Source organism: Varroa jacobsoni, unplaced genomic scaffold (assembly GCF_002532875.2).
Source record: "Varroa jacobsoni isolate VJ856 unplaced genomic scaffold, vjacob_1.0 scaffold_1003, whole genome shotgun sequence".
NCBI lineage: Eukaryota > Metazoa > Arthropoda > Arachnida > Mesostigmata > Varroidae > Varroa > Varroa jacobsoni.
Window position 1 is genome coordinate 73854 of NW_019213905.1, and position 19678 is coordinate 93531.

The 19678-nt window shown below is 41.4% G+C and overlaps 2 protein-coding genes and 1 long non-coding RNA gene across 6 annotated transcripts; 2 read left to right on the top strand and 1 right to left on the bottom strand.

Annotated features, from left to right (window-relative positions):
* Positions 1-185: 185 nt before the first annotated feature.
* LOC111265750 (eukaryotic translation initiation factor 4E type 3) lies at positions 186-16559 on the bottom strand. 4 transcript variants are annotated; one of them, XM_022842662.2, is made up of 4 exons: positions 15974-16559; positions 2007-2238; positions 1545-1767; positions 186-821 (listed from the first exon to the last, which is right to left on the bottom strand). In XM_022842662.2, exons 1-4 carry the CDS (start codon positions 16069-16071, stop codon positions 727-729), a joined length of 648 nt encoding a protein of 215 aa, XP_022698397.1. In that variant the 5' UTR covers positions 16072-16559; the 3' UTR covers positions 186-726. The 4 variants fall into 4 exon arrangements, with proteins under 4 accessions (XP_022698397.1, XP_022698398.1, XP_022698399.1 ...); XM_022842663.2 differs by lacking the exon at positions 15974-16559 and adding an exon at positions 3579-4098; XM_022842664.2 differs by lacking the exon at positions 15974-16559 and adding an exon at positions 3579-4093 and having other exon boundaries at positions 2007-2116.
* LOC111265751 (uncharacterized) lies at positions 4117-10312 on the top strand. Its single transcript, XR_002683635.2, has 2 exons — positions 4117-4184; positions 9923-10312. It is a non-coding gene; the product is annotated as an uncharacterized LOC111265751 (long non-coding RNA).
* Tace (ADAM 17-like protease Tace) lies at positions 4191-10312 on the top strand. Its single transcript, XM_022842661.2, has one exon. The coding sequence runs from the start codon at positions 4819-4821 to the stop codon at positions 7690-7692; it is 2874 nt and encodes a 957-aa protein (XP_022698396.1). The 5' UTR covers positions 4191-4818; the 3' UTR covers positions 7693-10312.
* Positions 16560-19678: the final 3119 nt, after the last annotated feature.

Genomic DNA, 19678 nt, shown 5'->3' on the forward strand with positions numbered 1-19678 from the left:
ATAGGTTACAATGATTAACCTACTTTTGTTAAGTTTGAAACCCATCCAGAGACATCACAGTTTAATCACAGTAATCTAATTAAAATAGGTTCTTTTTGGAAATAGGTTTAGTGTGCGGAACATTTGTCTGATACAGTTTTAAATATGTATAGAAGGTTATGTTGACAAATAAACACACTACGCAGTGTATGGCCATACAATATGCTGCGCACATTTATTGGCATTATAAATAATGTACGCAGACGTGTGCGCTTATGTACTTTTATATCTTTATAAGATATATGTATTCGCTTATGAGGGTTTCCATTTTTTTTATATATACGCAAATATAAATAGGGTATGTCGCATCTCTAGATTTAGAACTTTCTTCATTGTAAGCCTATTCATGCTCCACCCTGTGTACAATATGCACATACTTTTACGGTCTTAAATGTCCTCTCATTGTTTATATTTTGTGCAGAAAAGCAATTAGTACGACAGTGATAATGAGGCATATTCATAACGACAGTTACTGTGAGCTTCGCAAATTCGCGACGACGATATATTAACGGAGTCAGTTACCCTGGCGAATATGCTTGGCGGTATTGGCCAGTTGCAAGATAACGGCTGAATATGCTTCTTCACATATTTTTTTTTCGGCGCACCGTTGCAGAACCCTGGTCACAACCGATGTTCTTTGATATTTTTAGTGTGGGGCAATAATGACTAAAAAAATATTTAAGCAGATTAAATATATAACGGAGAATAGTTACTTCCACGACGTCCGCTGTGACTGGCGCTACTCCCGCCGCCCCCGCGGTATGGATGGATGGTGTGATGAGCTAGAAAAAAGCAAGACAAAATATACATATAACAGGAATTAACTAGTTTTTTGGCTTCTCATATGTTTTCCATTCTGTATTCGCTTTTTCTGGGTTTTTTGCAGCTATGCATATATCCGTCCTCTGGACGGTAACTGACGGCAACAGTAAATTTTAGACTAAATTTTCGATGCCCGTAAAAATACGAATATCTACAAATTCGCCATAGTACTAATTCAAAAGAGGTAAACATCTGTATTCGCAGTCAAAAACATTAGGCTTATAGAGTAGTGAAAGCAGACAGACACTCGTCGAATATTCAGAGAAAAGTTGCCTAAACAATTTAACTTGCATCACGAGTACTTCCAAAAGGCGTTACTAAGCGATGCTAAAAAGCTGCTTGATGACTGGCTACACAGATCAGTCATGAAGGTCATGAATGCTTTGTTCTACTTACACTCTTACCGCGGCCATGTCCATCATTACACTCTGCTCACCCAGGTAGAAATTCTATCGATAACTTTATTAAACTGTAGTAATAGTAATAACCAAATAAAAGATGGTCAATATGTTATGTTAATCAATTGTTAGCAAAAACAGTTTCCGCATCTACTTCATAATCCTCATTTGCAGAGTTCAAATAATAAGTGTAGGGCAAGTGATCCTATGAAAGGGAAAGTTCAATGGTAGCAAAAAGTTGCAGACTGGCCACGGATTTCGTTACAAACGCTTCAGTTTTATTACCTTTGTAGAACCGCATCAAGAATCTGAAGCCGGAAGGTAGTACATGTTCAAGTCTATCTGGAATTTTTGAAGTCTGTTCAGTGCAGGCGTTGGCATGCCACAGTTGAATCATGTCGTCGCCATCTCGCAAAGCCACCGAGATTCCAAGTAGTTCGGTAGGATTGTCCGAATCGGTGAGCTGCTCACCAATAGCTGCAAGTAGCAGCTCCTGCCAAATCGCTTTCTAAAAAGAAACATGTGCCATAGAAAACAACAAAATATATTTTTATCTATTGAAATTATGACAGAAATCGAAATACAATAAACATCTAGTTATCATACGATTACGACGAATACAAACCTTTCGATAGGTAGTTAATTTACTAAAAGTCACGCAAGTAGAGTGACTAATGAAGTAGATCGTCAAGTTAAATAGTAAAATCAATAGTCCTAAAGACCCTTGCAACACAATGAAATACTTACAGTATCGCTACTAGCCAATCTGCATCTCCAGGCTCCGCCGTCCTTGTGTACGCCATCTTCGCGAATCGGCCGATGTTGTTCCCTCATCAAGTGGTAGCTATAGTTTGGACCTAATTCATTGACGGATGGGATGTTGTTATACACCTGCCAAAATGTCTGTACAGTGTCAACTGTGTAGATTTTTTTCAGATTACGTTCATAGTCTTCTGCTGAAAGACCACGGCAGTCAGTACTGACGAAGACAGCAGAGGAAGAGACAAAAGAATCCGTTAGCACAAAACAGCTTTACAAAGCCATGTCTCTATCGCCTATCTACCAAAGGGATCGTCTATACAATCCGCTCGATATATTTGACATTATACTATCATCTAGTCTCGGTAACTGTTATTTGAACATAATTTTTTACTGCTGCGTGCAACGGTTGTCACAGATGTTCGAAACAGCGATATGTTGGATGGGTTGTTATTAGTGGAATTCTAATTCGGTCGTTCATTATGAATCGAATCTCAAGACATCGCTTGCGCATGTACTGGCAAAAACATGCTAATTGCTGAGCTGCATAGCTCAAATGTGACTGGTTGCTTCGATACTACAGCAGAAGATCCCATGTTTTCGTCGACGGTTACAACCACATTATGCGAAAATAACGGTGCTGAGTAAGTGCTAGTTAATGGTTTGATTTCTCAAGTTTACTTCGTTTTCACAATACGATATCAGTAGCCGGCGCAGTTCTGCACAGTTATAGTCCCTATATATAGATACTACCTATTAGCTTTATTAACTGTATGGTGTTAACAATCGACACTAAAAATAAAAATGGAGTAATCAGATGTTGTTGATTCAAAAATAGGTTGTTGTTATTATTTATTAGATTTGCGCTGCGTCTGATTGATTTGTACAGCATTTGTTGGTGAGAGCGAATTCACCCTGACAGACCTAGGAGAACATCTCGGATTGTGTTGCATGAAGGTTAACCACTGTATTTGTAAATGCATATTTTTGCGTAGTATTGATTGCTCTACTATAGTAAATTTGACGCCTGGTAACAAGAGCAACATCATTCCCTAAGGGTACACCTCATGTATGTACACGCGCGTAAACAGTTTATTGTTGTGCTATCGCTTTTGGCTACATATGCATAATATTTTCCTTCATATAAGCCTTACATTTTAGGGTACTTCCTGACAGCTGCGATGTAGGTATTATAAGTGGCTTCTTGAGTGCCATATTACGCCGTAATAGACCAAAGTGTACATGTAGTCACTTTCTTTTATCTAGATAGCTACCGCACAATTTACAAACATTTCAGGAAAAGCAGTGGATGAGGGAGACTAAGCAAAAGCCACTTAATCTTTATATTGCAATCTACATACATGCTTCTTTTTTGGCCAAACAATTTACGTTACGATTGTAGCGGCGTACCTTGCATGTAACAGAAACACGCACATTAAATAGTTAGCGCATAATTATTGCCAACTACAGCAACTCTCTACTTGAGAATGTTACAATTTTTTTCGCGCCCATCACAAGTTTTCAAAAAAGGATAATGTGTCACCATCTATTGGTACTCACTCAGGGTTCTCTCGCGGGTCATTTCTACGCATGCGTGACCATCTGTTTTCGACGCGGACTATCGCCCACAGGAAGTGCGCGCGCTGGCTGAGCGCACATGAAGATACGGGGTACCAGGAACACTGGACGCTGCTATGCTGTGCTGGTTGCTCAATGTTACTGGTTACACATGATTCGTTGTCTATCTCGCCGTCTCTGTTTGCGTCTGCTGTGCGGTGAGACACAATGGAGGCGCTAATTTACGAATCAGCAGGCGCACATCGAGAGGCGTCTGCGAGCAAACAGCAGAAGCCCCTTGACAAGCCCAGCAGAAGGAGAGAAGACTGGTGGCAGTGGCAGCACTTCGGTGCACACACACACAGATATCGGCCAGGCTCAGTACGGTGCAATCGCGAAGGGGAGAGTGCAGCTGATGATTGGATGGTAGTTGGGTAGTTGCGCGCAGTTCGAGAAGACAGACAAGGAGCAGCTCATCATCAAAACAGTGTCGCTTTGCCATCGTCTCCTCGTCGATTGGGGCTCTGTGTAAGAGAGCTACTGTTGCTGCTGTAAGGGCTGGCACTCTGTGTCACATACTATTTGTTACCAGTATATACCTGTACTAAGGTCAGTGTAAGCTGTAACTGCCGTTGGTCGGCTTCGTTATCGGCGCTCTCGTGGCTCTGTTGCTGCTGTTACAATCTTAACAGCTTTTATTTTTTGTCGTTGTGTACTGTTCTGCAGTGTGATGTTATCGTTACCTTGCTTGCTTGTTTAAGCTAGTTAATGGTCCACAACTGGCCGTTCGTTGCTTTTGAAGTGAATGTTGCTGTTGGGGGTCACGACAAACGGCAGGGGTCCAGAAACGTGTTGTTCTTGTCCATTCATCCGACAAATCGTTTGATGAGCCTGTCTATCCTTAGAGGAGCATTGTTCGTTGGAACGATGCGTTGCTCTGCGAACGATGGTGACCGCCAATATGTGCAACATTACAACAACTGGCATCAAAGCTAAAGGTGGCCCCTGGCGGCTCAGGGCGGAGGCTGGGCCCTCTCAGCTGGTGGCGATAGTCACTGCTGGTCGTCCACCACAAATGGACGTTAGTGATGTGAACTGGTGCAGTGTAACGCGAATTGTTATCGCTCAAAACGATCGGGTCCGTAGTTGGCAAGTTGAATATTTTTACGGTTATTGTTAAGCAAGCACAATGGAATAGTTCAGCCGTGGCTAGTGCCTCGGACGTAGGGGGCCGCCAGGCAGGATGTACCTTCGGCGAGCGTGCTTCTATCACACGCTGATTGCGTGGTTGTGGTTCGTTAGACTTGACAGCGTATCCAGGCTAGTGCTGTGCGCGCAGGGTCTCTCGCCCCTTGGCGCGCTCGATGGCCAAATTCGCTACTTTGAAACGTTGAGCCTGTCGGAGGTGCGCACTCGTCATTTATCCAAGCGAGAGGTGGCCCGCAACGGAGGCAGCAAGGAAGTCAGCTTCCGCGCACTGGGCCGTAGCTTTCAATTAATTCTATCACCTACCAAAGGGCTGCTGTCGGCTCAGTTCAAAGCATACACCGTTGATCGCACAGGAGCTCGTCGTCCGGTATGGGTGGATAGTTCGCAGTTTTTCGAGGGGAAACTGCTGGGTGAAGTAGATTCGAACGTAAGTGCCCACCTCGACGACGGTCTGCTTACGGCCTCAATTCGACTACCCCAAGATGTGTATGTTGTCGAGCCGTCATGGCGACACGCTGAAGCACTCCAGCATCCCGACTTTCGGGAAGGGACTTACAAAGATCTAAGCAATGGCACCAATATGATTGTGTACCGGGCCTCCGATGTTATCTACAGCTGGGAGCGCGCGGAACCTCATTCTGATCCGTCGCGTTTCTGTGGTGCCATTCACGAAGATGGGATAGCAAACATTGGTCGCATGTTCGGCAAGCGCGACCTCGTTCAGGAAGGTCCTGAAGGGGATCCCGTTGTCGGTGAGCCTCTTCGTAGCTATGAGCCCACACAAACTCGGTGTTCATTACTACTTGTGGCTGACCACAAATTTTACGAAAACATGGGCGGGAAAAGCCAGAAAGGTACGATCAATTTCATTATCTCGTTAATCGATCGCGTAAATAAGATCTTTCTCGACACAGAGTGGAAGGACAATGAGCGACAACAGGGCTTTCGGGGAATGGGTTTTGTTATCCAAGAAGTATTGGTACACACTGAACCTACCCCAGTAGTGAACGGTCAGGAACATTATAATATGGCTGGAAAAAATTGGAACGTTCGTGAGCTGCTAGAGGTGTTTTCTCGTTCGGAAAATCACCGCTGGTTTTGTCTGGCACATCTGTTCACAGATCAAAAGTTCGAGGGAGGTATTCTCGGACTGGCGTACGTCGGCTCGCCACGCAAGAACTCAGTCGGTGGTATTTGCAGTCCTGGCTATGTGAAGAATGGGCATACACTTTACCTCAACTCGGGGCTGAGCACCTCCCGAAATCATTACGGTCACAGGGTCATCACCCGAGAGGCGGACTTGGTCACCGCCCATGAATTCGGGCACAATTGGGGAAGTGAGCACGACCCTGACCTCCCCGAATGTAGTCCCGACTCCCAGAAGGGTGGCTCTTACCTTATGTATACATATTCGGTGTCCGGATACGATGTCAATAATAAACGCTTTTCGCCATGCAGTGTACGCTCGATTCGAGCTGTACTACTGGCAAAAGCTGGTAAATGCTTCTCCAAGCCCGAGGAGAGCTTCTGCGGCAATCTTCTTGTTGAGGAGGGTGAGGAATGCGACGCCGGTTTAAGTGCTTCGTCAGAAACCAGTGATCCCTGCTGTACGGCACAATGTAAGCTCAAGTCAGGAGCCAAATGCAGCGACCGCAATTCGCCATGTTGCAAGGATTGTCAGTATATGGAGGTGGGTATACTCTGCCGCGAAGCCATGCCAAACGCATGCAAGAAAGAGGCATTTTGCTCAGGTGAGAGTGCCGAGTGTCCTCCGTCCAAACCGCAGGATGACGATTCCGCCTGTCTGGATCGCGGCAAATGTCGGGCTGGCGACTGTTTGCCTTATTGCGAGACGCTCGGTCAAACCTCGTGCATGTGTGACAATGAGGCCGACGCCTGTAAGCGGTGTTGTCGGCCACATCAAAACTCGACGTGCCAACCAGTCGAGCCCGTCGAAGTGTTACACGACGGAACACCATGTATACACGGATTCTGCGAGGAAGGCTCATGTAAAAAGACCGTTCAGGATATCGTCGAACGATTCTGGGATATTATCGAGGACATCGACATTAACACAGTACTGAAGTTCTTGCATGACAATATTGTCAGTTTTGTGCTCATTCTCGTCACCATTCTATGGATACCAGTGTCCTGCCTCATTAGTTATACGGATAAGAAACGTTTCCGGGAGATGGAGGAATGGGCCAAAAGCCGCGAGCCGGCAAGTGAAAAGCGATTACCATTTGCTCTGCCGGAAGATCCCGGTATTAAGGTGATCAAGATACCGAAGAATGTAAAAGTGATTTCGATGCAAACGCGGGCAGTAGCCACGCCATCAGCGACTATCGATCGTCGCAGCAGTAATTCATCGTCGACCTCATCGACTCTACTCACCCCTCAGTCGAGACAGTGGGGTCACGCAGTTCGTACAACAGTTATTCCAGCCCCAATTCAACAGCAGCATCAGATTCGAGTGCCACCTGTACAATGCTGTATGGTGGAAGCTACCTCATCTCCGGCGCCCCCGCCTTCTACCTATTTGCCAACTGCCGGTTCCCAGTACCTCCCCAAGTGCGACGTTCCTTATCTTCCGGCGGGGGTTAGAGAACGGCGCCGTGATTCAGCCGCACACCAACTGCGCTACCTTCACAATGCGGATCAACGCAATCTTAGTCAGTATGAAATGCATAACTTAGCTGATCATATGTCCAGCTATCCGCATGTTGCCGCTAGCCCGGGTCCCTCGCTGACGAATCATCACCTTGGTGCACGATACCAAGTGGTGATGGGTCCCGAACCCGACTACGGGTTCACGTACGGGCCTCCGCGCACTCCTCGAGGGACCCATCCTCATGGCCATGCAGGCCATGTGCACACACAGTCACACGAAAGAAGCGACTATCTCTAGTCCACAACAAAACGTCAACAAGAATGAACGGGGTGGCGCGAGAAACGGGATAATTCAATTCATGGTGAATTGAATCGAGTGCAGTAAAAAGCAAAAACAGAAACCTAAAGGCAGTAACATTTGTTGTTACCTACATATACATATAGCCAGCAGTACATCGAAAGCGAGATAGAAATGGTGGCTGTTTCACATGATTGATATGATAACACTGATGACGATATTAAGAATTATGCTGATGATGAAGCTTTATTCCAAAGCGTATGCGAGCGGAGTGTAAGAAGACGAGTGTTTCTATCTTTTGTCGTGAACTATTAGGTCAGCGTTGTAAGGTAGGATATAGAATAAAAATAAGGGAAAAAAGTGACTGTAGTGTGGGGTCGGAGTGTTCGTAATTGTAACTACGTATGTAATTGTAACTTGTCTCTAAATCAGTCGGAGATGACAGCTGACTGGATATAGGCTGAGGTCACGATGAGGTTCGATTTGTGAATAATTATATAATGTTGAGAACGCTGAGGTAATACACGTTCAAAGATTACTATTTAATTATGTGTATAATGCTGGCTCCTTGAAGTCTCGTCCCCATCGATAACGTCGACACGGAGATGATAACCTCTGCTATATTCAGGAACAAACGAATGAATGAATGTCAAAAATGAGTGAATAATATGGTGAATTTTGGCTATTAATAAAAACAAATACAGTTATTGTATACTGCTGCATATAGCGAAGTGTTCAGTCACTTCGATGCTACTCGAGATGAGAAGGCGTCGTCGCCCCTTTGCCTCTGTGGGCGAAATTATCGAATTGTTGGTATAGCATAGAACGCTCGACCAGACGGTTGTTTAAGGCGTTTCGAGCCAATTCTAGGCAGCCTCAGAAAGTACGATTACCGTTCTTGGTACCATGTACATATATTGCGTGTTGAAATGCGCGAAGGGAATACGTGCACGTAGAACTGCTACCCTGCCTTAATATTGGTAACAGCCATAGCAGCGGCAGTAGCAGCAATACCACAAACGGTAAGAATGAGAGAACGAATGGAAGAGAACTGACCGCTTGAACAGATGACTAATTTTCATTACGTGCAGCAAATCTTGCTCGGTTAGGCACTAAACGCCAATTGACACTAACAGCTGGAGAACGAGTCTGAGAAAATAATAACGAAAAACCCTGGTTCTGTACAGTTGACTGTGGAAGCGATTGCTTTGATGATTTTGAGTGTAGTAATTACGGGTTGGGCGAGCGGAAGAGTCACTGAAGTGCCCACAATTGCTGTAAATAAATTCAGTTTGATGTGCAACGTGTTAAGTGCAATCAACTTGCGAGTTTCCCTAAATAGCCGAATTGCACTCCTAATAAAAACGACGGCCGCACCAGTAGCAACAACAATTGTAGAAACAATTCCGAAAGCTGGTATATAACAAAACGGGATAAAGGGTAATTAAAGTAATATAATTTAAACTATAGGCGCAAGCGAGTAACCACTCGTAATGGAGAGAAAAAAAAGCTATATTCCAGGCAACGGATAGCGGGCGTGTCGCCAACGGCTGCCGTTGTATAATATCAGGTGATTAGAATACGAATAATAAGTATAATATGAGTGATCAAACATTTAAAATGGTCGATATTCGAATGGGTAACAGTGTGTACATGCATCGAGCTAGTTCGATTTTGTGGTGCTGTATAAGAAAACATAAGAAAGGGATAAACGATCAGTTAATGATCTGAAAAAAAGTGTTTTTTGATCCTTAGTTGATAGTATGATGGCCAACTTTTTTTTTGCTCTCAAGTGTAATGCATTCAGCATGCTCTTATGTAGATTTGCAACATTTTCTAAATTCGTTTTCATCTAAGTGATTCCTCGAGCAGCTCTAAAAACAGCGGTTCTTCAACCTGTGGACACAGATAATACAACATGACAGCTGTTAGCCAAGCTGTCCGACTAACCGATAGAATGGCTCCTCGTGTGTATCTGGTTCTCTTCATATAAACACGTTCAGATACTGATCTTTTCAGCAGCCTTAGGGAATCTCAATATGTACATAAGAGGTGACCACGTGTACATAATCATTACAGTGACAAAAGATGGTGACTTATCAACTACATATATATATATATATATATATATATACATATATAGCTTTGATACCGCAATTAATGATGAGTGAAGTTTTGTAGGTTTTACCTTATAGGGCATGATCTTACCCTCCCCCTTTTTCCCTGTTAGGCTACCGAAGCGCTATTACGTACATCATCATCCAGGTTATATATATACATATATATATATATATATATATATATATATATATATATAGAGGAGGACGAGGAAGTGGAGGACATGGATGAGAAAGACAACCGAAAAGAACAACAAGAAAAACGCCAAATATTTTCGTGCACTATCGGTTGAATGGTAACGTAAAATTGTTGACGCGCAAATGCCATATTCGATTCAAGTCTGAAAATTCGAGTTCAAAAATTTGGCGGAAAGCGTTATTGAATATTGCCAAAATAGTGATGCGATAAATTTAGTAAACGCACTGACCTCATTCGAGAACGAAGACGATGAAGATGATAATGTAAAGAATAAACGAATAAATAAGTACGATGTTTTGCTCAATCGATTTCGTCGATTCACTTCGATTTATGCCAAAAGTCACCTCTACTACTATATTTTTTGCTCATAGATAAATTAGGTTCGTCTTTTACATAGCTTACATATCAACCGGTAGCTGGGGCGAAAAATCGAGTGCTTTTAACTTAGGTTGTTGTTAGTTGCATTTAAAGATTAAAATAGTCGTAGTCGTAGAAACATAGAGCTCGGAACTTGTAGTTGTAGGAAAAATAGCGGTGGTTTTATGTTTCTGTCAATGATAACGTGTCAGTCTACTAAACTTGGGGATACGTGAAGATATGTAGGTTTAAAATTAAGAGTCACCACACTTCGTCTTTTACTGACTGCCAGTCTTCTGAGTCGATGCTACAATAACAGCACCGGTATGTAAAACCCAAAACACTTTTTTAGCGGTGGTACTCTTAGTAATCAAGATTAAGTGGATAATACTAACGCTCTTAAAGACAGGATTTGTAAAATGTATACAAACGATATCAAAATTGGGGTCCAGAGCTTTAATATCCGGTGCAGTACTTCTCAGAAAAAGACACAGGATGGAACAAGGGACTCTTTGCGGCTTGCCACTGTCGCAATCGTAAGTAAATAATCATGGCTTCTTTTTTATTGAATTAATATGCTTAGTTAATGATAAGTAACGCGACGCAAAACGTGCCGCGGTTTTCATCCGCTAGATACATTTTCTGCTACTTGAAGGTAGCAAGAAATAACCATAAAAGCTGAAAATAATCCACCTTGCTAAGGGTTCACTACCGCTGTATATTGATTTAACACAGGCTAATTACAGTGTAGACGCTTCAGAGAACTTTAGAGTATCCAAAGTGGGATTTCCTTAAAACGTAGGAAATGTTCTTTATCTTATTGTATGGTACAGTTAAAGTTCTCTCTTTTCAGCTTCAACCTCATCCTTTCGTTAACGAGTGGATTTACTTAAACTGAGTCAGTTCTAGCCAACCTCTTGATTGTAAATTTGTTCGAGCTGTCTTTTTGTAACGCCTTAGAAGTGTAATTCTCTTAAAACTCGACATGCACATACTGAACTTGAGGTACAGTTGTAGTTGAATCCCAAACTGCTTTGAAACAATATTAAAATATGGGTTGACTCTGATAGTTATCTCCTTAAAGTATTGATTTGTAAACTCTATAGAATAAAGTGACATATATCGGCTATAGTATTACTTATGATATTTTTGCAGAAGAAAGACGAGGCTTTGAGAATAACCACTTTAAATGACAACAAAAATAAAAATACTTTTTTCTCAATGCTAGAAAGAATCACCTTTATCGTAGTTGTATTATAGGACATAAATCCAAGGGATAGCGCAAGTCCCTATAGGAAGAAGCGCACTGATGTATAAAAAACCATTCGGAAGTGCAAAACCGTGCCCTAGCGAAAATAAAAAGTCTTTCAAAGTGGATTGCCTCTACCACGAAATTTCGAATTTTACGTCTGATATCGCCGTAAGGCATTCCAATAGACCATTGGATTACACCCACCTGGATTACTACACTATTAAATTAAGCTCGGCATTCCTGGAGCTATACCCAATCTGTGTAGCTGCGATTGCTATGCTAAAATGCACATATATGTAATATAACGTCGAAACATGACGCATCCAAAAAAAAAGAAAACCTGCCCAATAGCTGCCCATTCAAGCTAAACTCGTTCAAAGTACACGAATAGAGCTACATATGAAGGTACGAACAACTTAGTGCCAATAGGGTCATCACTGAGAGACATTTAAAGTATGAACTAATGGTTAACACAGAAACAAGACCTTACAGTGCGTCCAGCCAAAATGTACATTTTTTGTTACAAAATCAAACGCAACGATGAACGGTTGCAACAACGGCCGAAGGTGCCTTTTTTTTTTTACCAAACAACGAACAAGAGCTCAATAGGTACATGAAAGACACGATTTGTCAGTATTGCAAACAATAACGTTAGATGCTTAAGTTTAATTTAATAACACAATCTTATAACTTAGTCTATATTTTTAGTGGCCGCAAGCATAACGTTATGCCTCAGCGCACACCTTTCGTGGTAGTCAAATTCTATTCTTAAATTCATTTCATTAATATTTTCTTAACGCGCTACGATAAATTGAATGATGAGCTGTTAGCTAATTTAGATACACCTCACAATAATTGCGCAACAATAGCTAAACTAAGATTTTAAGTAGATAAAATTTTAACATTTTTATTTAACATTTTCGCCCCAATTAAGTGCGGCGAAAAGCTTTACCCTTGCAGTAAGCATTGAGAAAACGCTCTTCAAAGAAACCAGTCTCCGTTGAACAAATTCTTAATAAAGGACCGCTTGCAATTAGTATTTTGATTACTATTATTTTTTTTTGCCGGTTTTCCGAAAAAAATATATTTTTATTATTATTATTATTATTATTATTATATGATTGATAAGTTTAATTTTTTGTCTTTTTGGGATTTGCTTCAAATTTTTTGTTTCATATGGTGTCAGCATGTGGTCAGTACTCTTTTAAGGTTATATATTTTCCTCAGAAACCAAAATCGAAGAAGAAGCCAATGCTCTCTTCAATAGGCAGAATCATTTAATTTTCTACTATAATCTAGACTGGCTGCATCAGCCGAATTGTAACGAAAAAAAAACTACAAAAAGTCCTTTCGGGATTTCATCCGTATGCAAGTGGTTTTTATGTGTTACAGTCTAGTCAATCAAATGCACCGAGTATGTCAGTGACTGTCCGATATCGGAGACGTTACAAATACGCAGTTTTCTAAAGCTATATACCGCGTACTTAGGGAACGACCTCTATCAATCACACTGCTTTGTTTTTCGATGTCTTTAGCGGCCCGTCAACGATATGAACGTGTCCGCTCGTAAGGCTCACGAGCGCTTCGTTGCTCGCAGTTGTAATTCGGTCTGAATGGCTTGCATCACATAGACTAGAAAGAGAACAAGGAAGCCTCGGTGCTGCAATTCCACATTATCAAATAATTTAGGTTGCTTGCGCCACATTTTCTGTACCGTGCTCATGGGTTAAAACATCATTTTATAATCCTGGAAGTAAGAAATATAATATACTAGTACATGCAGTTGTTAAGAAAAAAGACAGTATTTAAAGGGAATATACGTAAAACGAGGAAAATATTTACGCAATGTAATAGCATGTTGATGTCAGCAACGTATTCTTAAAATCAAATGTCCCAATTTGAATGAATTTACATTTCGTTATTGCACAGAAAACAAACATAACGTATAAGATAAGAGTCGCGTTTAAAGGTGACAAAAGTTATCTCTGTGACGGACCACATTGAAACTCTTTGGCATATGATCTGTTAGAGAAGAACTGGGTAACACGATTCTTGGCTTACATGAATTAGAAAAATCATATTTCAAATTAATACAAATATGCAAATAATGTGTTGGCTATTAAGCGTACCGCCAAGTATGCTCCATTAAAACTGGCTAGATGTACAAAAGCACTATTTGACTTGCCTGGCCCAGATACACACACATATTTATAAATAAAAGCGCACTATAAACGTGATAATCAAGAGGGAGTCCGCATGATGCGCTCCATGTTTTTATCGTATTTTTTTCAGCTGCTGCAGGATGCCACAATTGAGCGTTGATGCTGTCAGTGGGTACACGTCCAGGTGTTCCTAAGGCGACAGATTACGTACCAATAACAACGATAATTACGTCCATCAAATTGACACTCTGCTTCGTCTGTATAGCTTGGCAGACCACGATTATCTACTTTTACAGAGGAAGCAAGGAAGGCATGGAAATCTTTTTTGTGAGTATATGTAGCAGCTGCAGCAGCAGCCCTAATGTCGGTGGGATAGTTTTTCCTGCAGGAGTTGTAAGTGTAACCAGCCAATGTTTATTTGTTTGTTCCTCATTTGCCGTCGTCTACCACGACTGTTTCTATCGACGCTCCCGCCGTGAGGTTTTAGCAGGCAGTATCGCGGCTCAGTTGCATGTCTGAGCATCTGTGTGTTTAAGGTCTACTTTATCGCTCTGGCTCAAAGGAAAAGGAGCAGTGGATGATGACTCTACCATGAATTAGTGTATTCATAAATATCATTGACCATCAGCAGTAGTTAAGGCAGTAGCAATCTCCATGGAGCTCGGTATGACCGTTTACATCTTCATTATAACTAACGCAATTGAAATCCCTTCATCTAGTGTAGGCGTCCATTTGAGAACATGACAGATTGCAACGCTTCAACGGGATAGACTTCACTTCCGCTTGAGTCCCAGAGAAACTTTATAATTGCACCCAGTGATATTAGTTATATATGGCCAGTTATATAAGGGAACACGCATCGGGTGATTGATTACCCATCTGACAGCAGATATTTAGAAGCAGATATCCTGGTAATCGTAAAAGACACTAAATTCATACATACGCAGACTGTTACTCGTTATTATTAAACATGCGACAACGATGATGATCGACGTAATTAAAGTAAATGCTATAGCCCCAGTATTCAATGAATTCACCGCAAAAGATCTCTGACAAAAACGCATGCGTTCCATTGTTTATAATTGCGTACAAATATACTTAGCTCAACGATAAGCTGCCTGATCAACCTCGATGAGAGTGGCGCCTTCCGACGCAGACCCGTATAACATTATTTAATTCACATCTGCCCGTATAGTCCCGCTGCGTATGGTCAAAGAAGCCGGTATAACATCATTAAGTAGACATGATAGATAAAAAAAAACGTTGTTTTTACTCTATATATTGACGAGAACTCGGCAAGCAGCACAATAGAACAAACAGGCTAGTTGACAATACGAGAAATATGATGTTGGCGTTCCTTAAAGCTGAAACAGCCCAGGCAATGACAATTAGCTAGGTGGCGCTAGCTATATTAGATCAAAGCTGATTTCTGTAAACATCTTGTACAGGTGAGTATTTTTCCTTTGCAGAAAAAGTAAAAGTTCTACTGTAAATTAGCTTGTACCCGTTAGATTCGAGAACGTTTTGTCGGGAATTCGCATAATTTCGCGTAGAAAAACCAATCCTTTAGATTTATTATATGATTAATCATCGTGTATCATTGCAACCGACTCATGACAACGTCATTGAAGAATCAATCAAACTGCAGGTAAATTCTGCTTGAGAAGCTATGCGCAGTAAAAGAAAAAGACATGAACTGGTAAATCGTATTCACCGGACGACTCTAACCTACCCGCTTCTGCTCTTTTGAAAACCACTTTTAACCGGCTTCAATGACGTTAATCGAAATAACAGTCTTTTTGTGATATACGATCTAGAGCAATAAGTGGTGCGCATTTGCTCAATCTGATTAGGGCTGTTCCAAGAAGACAGCCGCAACAGTATTGCGCACAGACTTCCAATAAATTACTCGCTCTACAGTTTCTTATAAAATATGGTACTATGCTCTATATGATAGAATCGCCACCTCCACCTAATGCTAAGTGTACCATTATAAAACTATGTAGCTTTCGAGACATTTTACTTAGACGTCTTATGCAAGTCTCTTATTACTTCGTTTCTTTGGTGTTCAAAGTGTGCCCCAACTTCAGATAACCTTCGAATTTCTTTATCAATGTGCTGGGTATAAAACAGAGTGTCATTCATCCGCGAAAGTCAGTGGATGTAAAGGGAGTAAGGTAGTTTTAACACTTACCGATCTATCCAGAACGTCCACGGAGTGTTCAAAGGAATACATTTCTCATCATTCGGTTGAAGTTGCGTTAGCTTCGAGCATTCGTCCAGGTACGCCATTTCCGAACTTTTGTTTCTTTTTAATTATTTTCAAATGGGCGTCTCAAGAAACGCACTTCAAGTCGTACCTTGAAAAGCTTTATTTACATTCAGTCTGTCTCATTGAACGGTATTCGCAAAAAACTTGCAGTTTCGCGCACACAAATTTCTTACAGGGGTTAATCGCCTGTCGAAACTGATGAAGCTTTGTCAGCAAATCAGAGTCTTCTTTCAGTTTCACGATCCCATGAAGCCTCGCAAGGACTGGTTGTACAATGTTTGCATCGCGTTTTTCTCCTATGACAAACGACCAAGCGGGCAACAAACCAAGCAAACGCTACTACGCACACGTGAGCATAGGGATTCAGGCGGCTGACTAGGACACAGCCAGTTTTATCCGCGCACTAGTCGTGATCGCTAGGTGGCGCTTCAACGTCTACCAGCAATAGCAGCACTGGCAACGTCTGACGCTGTGGCATGGCAACTCAAGCCCGGTGGCAAGCCTTGCTGTTAGTCATTTGCCGCTGGTGTTTACAGAACGGTGCGCGCTTTCCGAACGAGAACGGAGGCAGTAATCGGCGACGAGAGAGCAAACGATGGTGACTGAGAACGAAACGGTCAACAGCAACAACAGAGAGAAGCAGCGACAGTGCGACGTCACGTCAATAACGCTTGTTGACTATATTGTCCAAAGCGTGGCCTTCGGTTTTAATGGCTTTATGAGGGATTGTAGATGTATGCTTGGACTCTCAGTCTTTCTAAATATATTGTAATTTCCATATTAGAGTGAAAAACAATGACCGAAATTCATAATTTAATCAAATAATTTGCATATTACAAACACCGCGTTAGCCTGTTTGTTTTTGCGACACATGTGCTCTCAACCGTTCTTCGTACTTAACGTCGGGTACTCTTTGACCTTGATGTAGATAGCTGGCTTCCTAGAAAAGAGTGGCTATGCCTGGATTCAAACGTAGACTAGCTCGTGTCTTGATACTGTACAGGCAAACACGGGCTAATGCTAAACTGTAATTGAACTCTAATAGCAAATAGACAGACCCGTAACCTCGCAACGAACTCGAACAAGTCAAATCAGAGGAATCCGTCGATTGACGGAGCAACAGGTAAAGTAGGTGACCAGTAGGATGCCTACAGACGGTAGGTGTTTAGTTTTTATTACATCACCGAGATTAGCATGAAAATAGCTGCTGGAGCTAAGCAGCTGCACTTGCGAGAGCCGTTGGTAGATAGAAGTGTTACCGCGTGCTTCCCATACAATCTTGTCATTGTTACTTTTTAATTATAGACTGACTCGACTACAGTCTTCCACCTGACAAAGCTCAATCCCGACCACGTAAAGTAGCCGTTAGCACTACCAGCAATAAAAACAGAAATATAAGATTAACGGTGGTTGATGTGGTTGCCAGCAACAGCGTTAACAACTGATCTATTTAAAACGTTAAATATCGTTGCAACAATATTTATCATCGCACAAGTCGCCTTGGTTTTTAATAGGCCTTAAGTAGTACCTTCTACCTACGACCCGCATTAGTAGAGCGTAGCGCTCTTTATTTTTCAGTTCCTCTTTCAAGGTTCACTTCGAGTCAGTTCGGATCTTCAATCAGATCCATATAGACTCCCTTTTATCCTTGTCTGTCTCTTTCTTACTGTTGGCCGTTTCCTCCTTATGAGTAGGTCGTTTGGGCTAAGCGCGCTATCTCAACTCGTTCAAACGTACACGCACGTAAATCGGAACCGGCGAATGTGTCAGCTTGTGTATTTTCCTGTGTCCAAAATGTTTAAAGAACCGCATTAGACCATACTTTTATTATTATTATTTCATTATAGTACATCATTGATAAGGGCTATATTCAACGGCTGGCCAATGCGGAAAGTTGTCTTTTAAACTGAGGGCGTATTTACATGATTATCTTCTTCTTTTCTCATATAACTTGATTCATTGTATGTATTACACTTAATGGGGGCAAATGATTTTCAGGGTACTGGTGCTCATAAATGCGCACGAACTTCACCTATTTGTATATACTATCAGTATCAATATGAGTACAGTTGAAGGTAGGCAATTGATCCGCAATTGCCCACTCGATATAAAAAAAAAGAGGTGAATTCGTTAACGAATCGCAACTTCATAATGAAGAAATCGATGTATCATGCGAAGAATGTTCTAGCTCCTTAAATCAATGCAAACCATTTATAACAAGAGCATATACGACTGAAAATGCTTTTGAACAGAGCTGTATGAATCTCTATGTATATATATATATATAGTTTTTTGAGCAAGCTACCTGAAAGGCTGGCGCTAAGAGATACCATAGTTCCACTAACAATTCAAAGTAATTGATCTAAGACAAAAAAATAAAAATTCAGACGTAGCATCAAGCAGCTTAAAGCTAGGACCCAACTTGTTAGTTGTACGGATACTTGAAATTGCATATTACTTGCAGCTAATTAAATATCGGAGCCTTTAAATGTTGATAAGCTGTGAAAAACACAGATGCATTTACGATTATTCTTTTATATCTGGGCTATTAATAAAGGGTCGCTAATAGATAGAAAGCTGAAGATACTTCAAAATTACTGTAAGTTGTCGCAAAATTCATCTAGTTGGAGAAATTGTGGTACGAGCATAGCAGCAGCTTACTGTGCAGGTCGGTACGTACTAAATTGTTTTTCTTGATCCATCAATCGTCGTCATGATGAAATTCATCGGCTGATAGACGGCGTTTTTGTTGCATTGCCTGATTGCGAATCGGAAGGTTTTGGTAAAGAAAACACAGAACGTATGTTTTATTACGATCAGCGTTTATTTGTGGACTTGTATTGATGACGTGATTAAGGTTGCGAAGTTTAACATGGCCGGTACTTGTATGAGGATTGTTCTTTGATATCGCGTTAATTATGACTAGATAACAAAACTTCTATAGTAATGGCTTTTGTGTTTAGCGTGCGTAACCTTCAAGAACTGATGCGTTAGATTGCTTGATTTAAGGTTTTACCATTTTTTACGCATAAATAACGTTGAATTCCGTACAAAGACCCAACTTTTGACCAACAACATTTCAACCTCTCCGTTACCTAATCTTGAACAAAAAGTATTTTGTCCTAAATAATTAAATCGTTTGAATTTTGGTTTTTTATCCATTATAAACTCCGAGGTGTTTCAGCTCGTTTTGGGACAAGCGTCCAGTTGCACATGGAAAACATTAATAATGATCCGTTCTAAAGGAACATAATTCTTCATCATCGATTTGAGGAACCATAGCAATGTTATTACGATAGTTTTCTGCTCGTTTTACAAATGTCACCTCTTGATATCCGCTTGGAAAACGCTTGGTACCCGCTGCTCAAGGTACCCGTTCTCCACTGGAAAGAGAATTAACTCAAAGTTGCGTCAGTAAATGCGCAAGAACGTTAAAAAACCTGCGCGGACGTTGCCGGTTCATTTAATAAAAATGTCTTTGTTCGCTTCAATCACGATTTTTCGCCTCTCTGTGTATACGTATATTTGAGATTATTATGTTTATATAAATATAAAATGCCATGAAGGAAGAGAAAACTATGAATGTGAATATTTTTTTCAGCTGTTCCAGGGACGTCGCGACATCGT

Excerpts from the sequence above, each read along its gene's own strand:
- Tace (XM_022842661.2), top strand. The coding sequence starts at position 4,819 with ATGTACCTTCGGCGAGCGTGCTTCTATCACACGCTGATTGCGTGGTTG.
- LOC111265750 (XM_022842662.2), bottom strand. The coding sequence starts at position 16,071 with ATGGCGTACCTGGACGAATGCTCGAAGCTAACGCAACTTCAACCGAAT. Across the intron at positions 2,239-15,973 it reads TGGACGTTCTGGATAGATCG|TACTGACTGCCGTGGTCTTT; the intron begins GTAAGTGTTAAA and ends TGTCTTCGTCAG. Across the intron at positions 822-1,544 it reads CTTGATGCGGTTCTACAAAG|CTCATCACACCATCCATCCA; the intron begins GTAATAAAACTG and ends GCTTTTTTCTAG.